Consider the following 3,225-nt stretch of genomic DNA (forward strand, 5'->3'; position numbering starts at 1 on the left):
TGCCTTCTGTTTTAAAACTATACTAAAGTCAAACCGCAAGAATATAGGTACTTGTGAATGTAGATGAATTGATGGGCACCAGGAGATGAGTATTAACAAACTCATGGTTTAAAAGGAGTGTGTGCTGGGGTGTGGGTGTGTCATTTTTGGTTTTGATTGAAGCTGTGCATTTAATTTCTGCAGTTTGTAGGCAGGGAACTTCTCAAATCCTATCTGACTCATAGCAGGCTGTACCTATGCATTAACAAGCAATGAACTGCACAACTGTGTTGTTCTTGGAAACTGTTCAGCTGTAAAAACAGGGCCACTCTGAGCTGAGACAGCCTCCTCTTAAGACAGACTCTCTTTTTTCATAGCCTGTTTCAGCAAGTAGAAGAGGACTTGTGCGTGGTTGTTGAGCCCACCTTGCTGTTTTAAAGATGTGGAGTTGCTTCTGGTATGCTTTTCTCATTTGACAGGAGTATTATGTTTAGAGATGAATTCTGAGGATGTAGTGAGTTTGAAATATAATAATAGAAATCACGGTTGCTATGATGACTGTAATTACAGTAATTCCAGTGATGACTTGTATCAGTAGCTTGCTGTTTAGGGTAATTAAGGCAACCTGATTTGGGGATATCTTCTATGAAGTTGCTAAAAGAAAGCACCAGACACTTGGGATATTGGCGTGGAGTAAGAGTTGCTACAGCTACATCTCGAGGTCAAATTCTGTTTTTTGCCTCTAGAGATAAGAAATGCTGCAATTCCCACTACTTCATTTGCTGCAACTACGAATGTCTCAGCTGCTGGTCTCAGCCTGACCTGTTTTCTTTACTGTGTCTATTGTGTAAAAAGCACACAGCATGTTAACTAAGACCAGCCACCCCTCCTCCAGCCTTATATGGGAATCATTACACCAGCGTTTCCTCATTCTGGGGAAATTTGGGGCAACTGGATGGCTGATAAGCTTAATGTCCTTTTTTCCCCCTAATTCTGGAAGATGTCGACTTAGTTTGCAGACATGAATGGGGTATAATGATATCAATGCCTCCTGATGGGTGTGTAATAATTCCACTGGTTTATTCTGTTTCTAGATGCTGTGAGAATGGAGTTGAGCTGCGCTGAAGTACCTCTTTATGTAAGTTCTACAACAGTAGGCTTCTGCCCGGAAGAGTCGCTTTCTTTTGGGTAATGGCTCATTCAAAAGCAGGGTGAATGAAACCAGAAACCATTCTCTGGTTGTCTGAGACCACAGGCTGTTGAATGTTGCTGTCTGATGCAGGCATGTGTGGGGACGATGGTTTTCAGTACTGTAGCTCAGTTCTCCAAAGTAAGTTTAAAATTATTTCCCTTCTATGATCATTGTTTTCTTCTCCTTCAGTAGTCTCAATTGCACTTTTCAAGAGCAGAGTTACTGCCTGTGAAGAGACACTACTCACTCTCTCTCTCCCACAATTTATGGCTGTTTTTTCCCTATAAAATTCCAAATTACCATTCTCTCCACTTCCTCAAAGCAGGAAATTGTATGTTATGTCAAAAAATGAGTACGTTGAAGTTTGTAATCAAATGGAATTTTTTCTGCAAAACCTGAAGTGATTGCTTAAAATAGGTCAACTCAGAGTTTAAAACCAGGTAGTAACAGGAGTGAGGACATGCATTAGGTATACTTAATTTACTTGGTGCTCAATGGGATGTGATTATGAGGATTAAAACTTGGGCAATCTAGTCATTATTATTAATAAGCCATGGTAGTCTTTTTTGGCTTGTTCTGCCGTGGTTTGCATTGAGAATGGTAGTAGCAGGGGTACATGAATGTTGGTGTGTAGAAGGGTAGTGGGAGGGCACTACCTTTTCAAAAGGGTGGTAAAAGGTGGTAAAAGGTGAAACAAAGACAAACAAAACAATTATCTGCTTAATGTGATGAGATGGGAGTAGAAATAGGGGAGTACAAATAATCTGTACCCTGGAGTACTGAAGGAACATGGGATTGCTAATGCATCGGCACGAGTTTTTGTTTTATTAGCTTGGGAGGGGGAATCTCAGGCTCGCAAAAATTAGATGCAATGTCTTTAAAGGTGGTGTGAGGGAAAGGGTTTTGTGAGGCCTGCTCATGTGATGTTGGTTGTGTGGTGCAAGGTTTTAAAAACAAATCTTGACAGAAAGAATAATCAAGGACATTGTGCTAATGGATAAAAGTCAATACAGTTTTATCATAGGCGGCTGCGTCACACTGATCTGATATCTTCCCACAATAAGATAACTGACCACGTAGAGAAGGGCAGTGCAATGGGCTTAGTCCAAGCTGTTGAAAATGAAACATTTGATACCATATCTCATAGGAAATTCTTATGGAAGATAAAGAAGGTGGAGATTAATATAAAGAGATAAGAATATAATATATTTCAGCTCAAGTGCTTCCCACAATAAGATAACTGACCACGTAGAGAAGGGCAGTGCAATGGGCTTAGTCCAAGCTGTTGAAAATGAAACATTTGATACCATATCTCATAGGAAATTCTTATGGAAGATAAAGAAGGTGGAGATTAATATAAAGAGATAAGAATATAATATATTTCAGCTCAAGTGGATCTACACCAATGCACGCAGCATGGGCGGCAAGCAGGAGGAGCTGGAAGCCATTGTGCAGCGGGAGAGGTATGACTTAGTCGCCATCACAGAAACATGGTGGGGTGACTCTCATGATTGGAGTGCTGCAATGGATGGCTATAGACTCTTCAGAAGGGACAGGCGAGGAAGGAGAGGCGGTGGGGTGGCTCTGTATGTTAGGGAGTGTTTCGATTGTATAGAGCTCAACGATTGTGATGATGATGATACGGTTGAGTGTTTATGGGTAAGGATGAGGGGGAAGGCCAATGAGGCAGATATCCTGCTGGGAGTCTGTTATAGACCACCCAACCAGGATGAAGAGGCCGATGAAGCGTTCTACAAGCGGCTGGCAGAGGTGTCTCGATCGCTGGCCCTTGTTCTCCTGGGGGACTTCAACTTCCCGGACATCTGCTGGAAATACAACATGGCAGAGAAGAAGCAGTCTAGGAGGTTCCTGGAGTGTGTGGAAGACAACTTCCTGACACAGCTGGTAAGTGAGCCTACCAGGGGAGGTGCCTCGCTTGACCTCCTGTTTACAAACAGAGAAGGACTGGTGGGAGATGTGGTGGTCGGAGGCCGTCTTGGGCTTAGTGACCATGAAATGGTAGAATTCTCAATTCTCAGTGAAGTAAGGAGGGG

The 3,225-nt window shown here is 42.4% G+C and overlaps 1 protein-coding gene across 1 annotated transcript in view; it reads left to right on the top strand.

Annotated features, from left to right (window-relative positions):
* The first annotated feature begins 1,084 nt into the window (after positions 1-1,084).
* The window catches only part of ARHGEF28 (Rho guanine nucleotide exchange factor (GEF) 28), a 122,742-nt gene continuing 120,601 nt past the window's right edge, over positions 1,085-3,225 (top strand). Inside the window, exon 1 of the mRNA XM_009327304.1 lies at positions 1,085-1,117. Within this exon, the coding sequence (XP_009325579.1) occupies positions 1,085-1,117 (33 nt within the window). The remainder of the gene's footprint in view (positions 1,118-3,225) is intronic.

Source organism: Pygoscelis adeliae, unplaced genomic scaffold, assembly GCF_000699105.1.
Source record: "Pygoscelis adeliae isolate BGI_AS28 unplaced genomic scaffold, ASM69910v1 Scaffold26, whole genome shotgun sequence".
Classification (NCBI taxonomy): Eukaryota; Metazoa; Chordata; class Aves; order Sphenisciformes; family Spheniscidae; genus Pygoscelis; species Pygoscelis adeliae.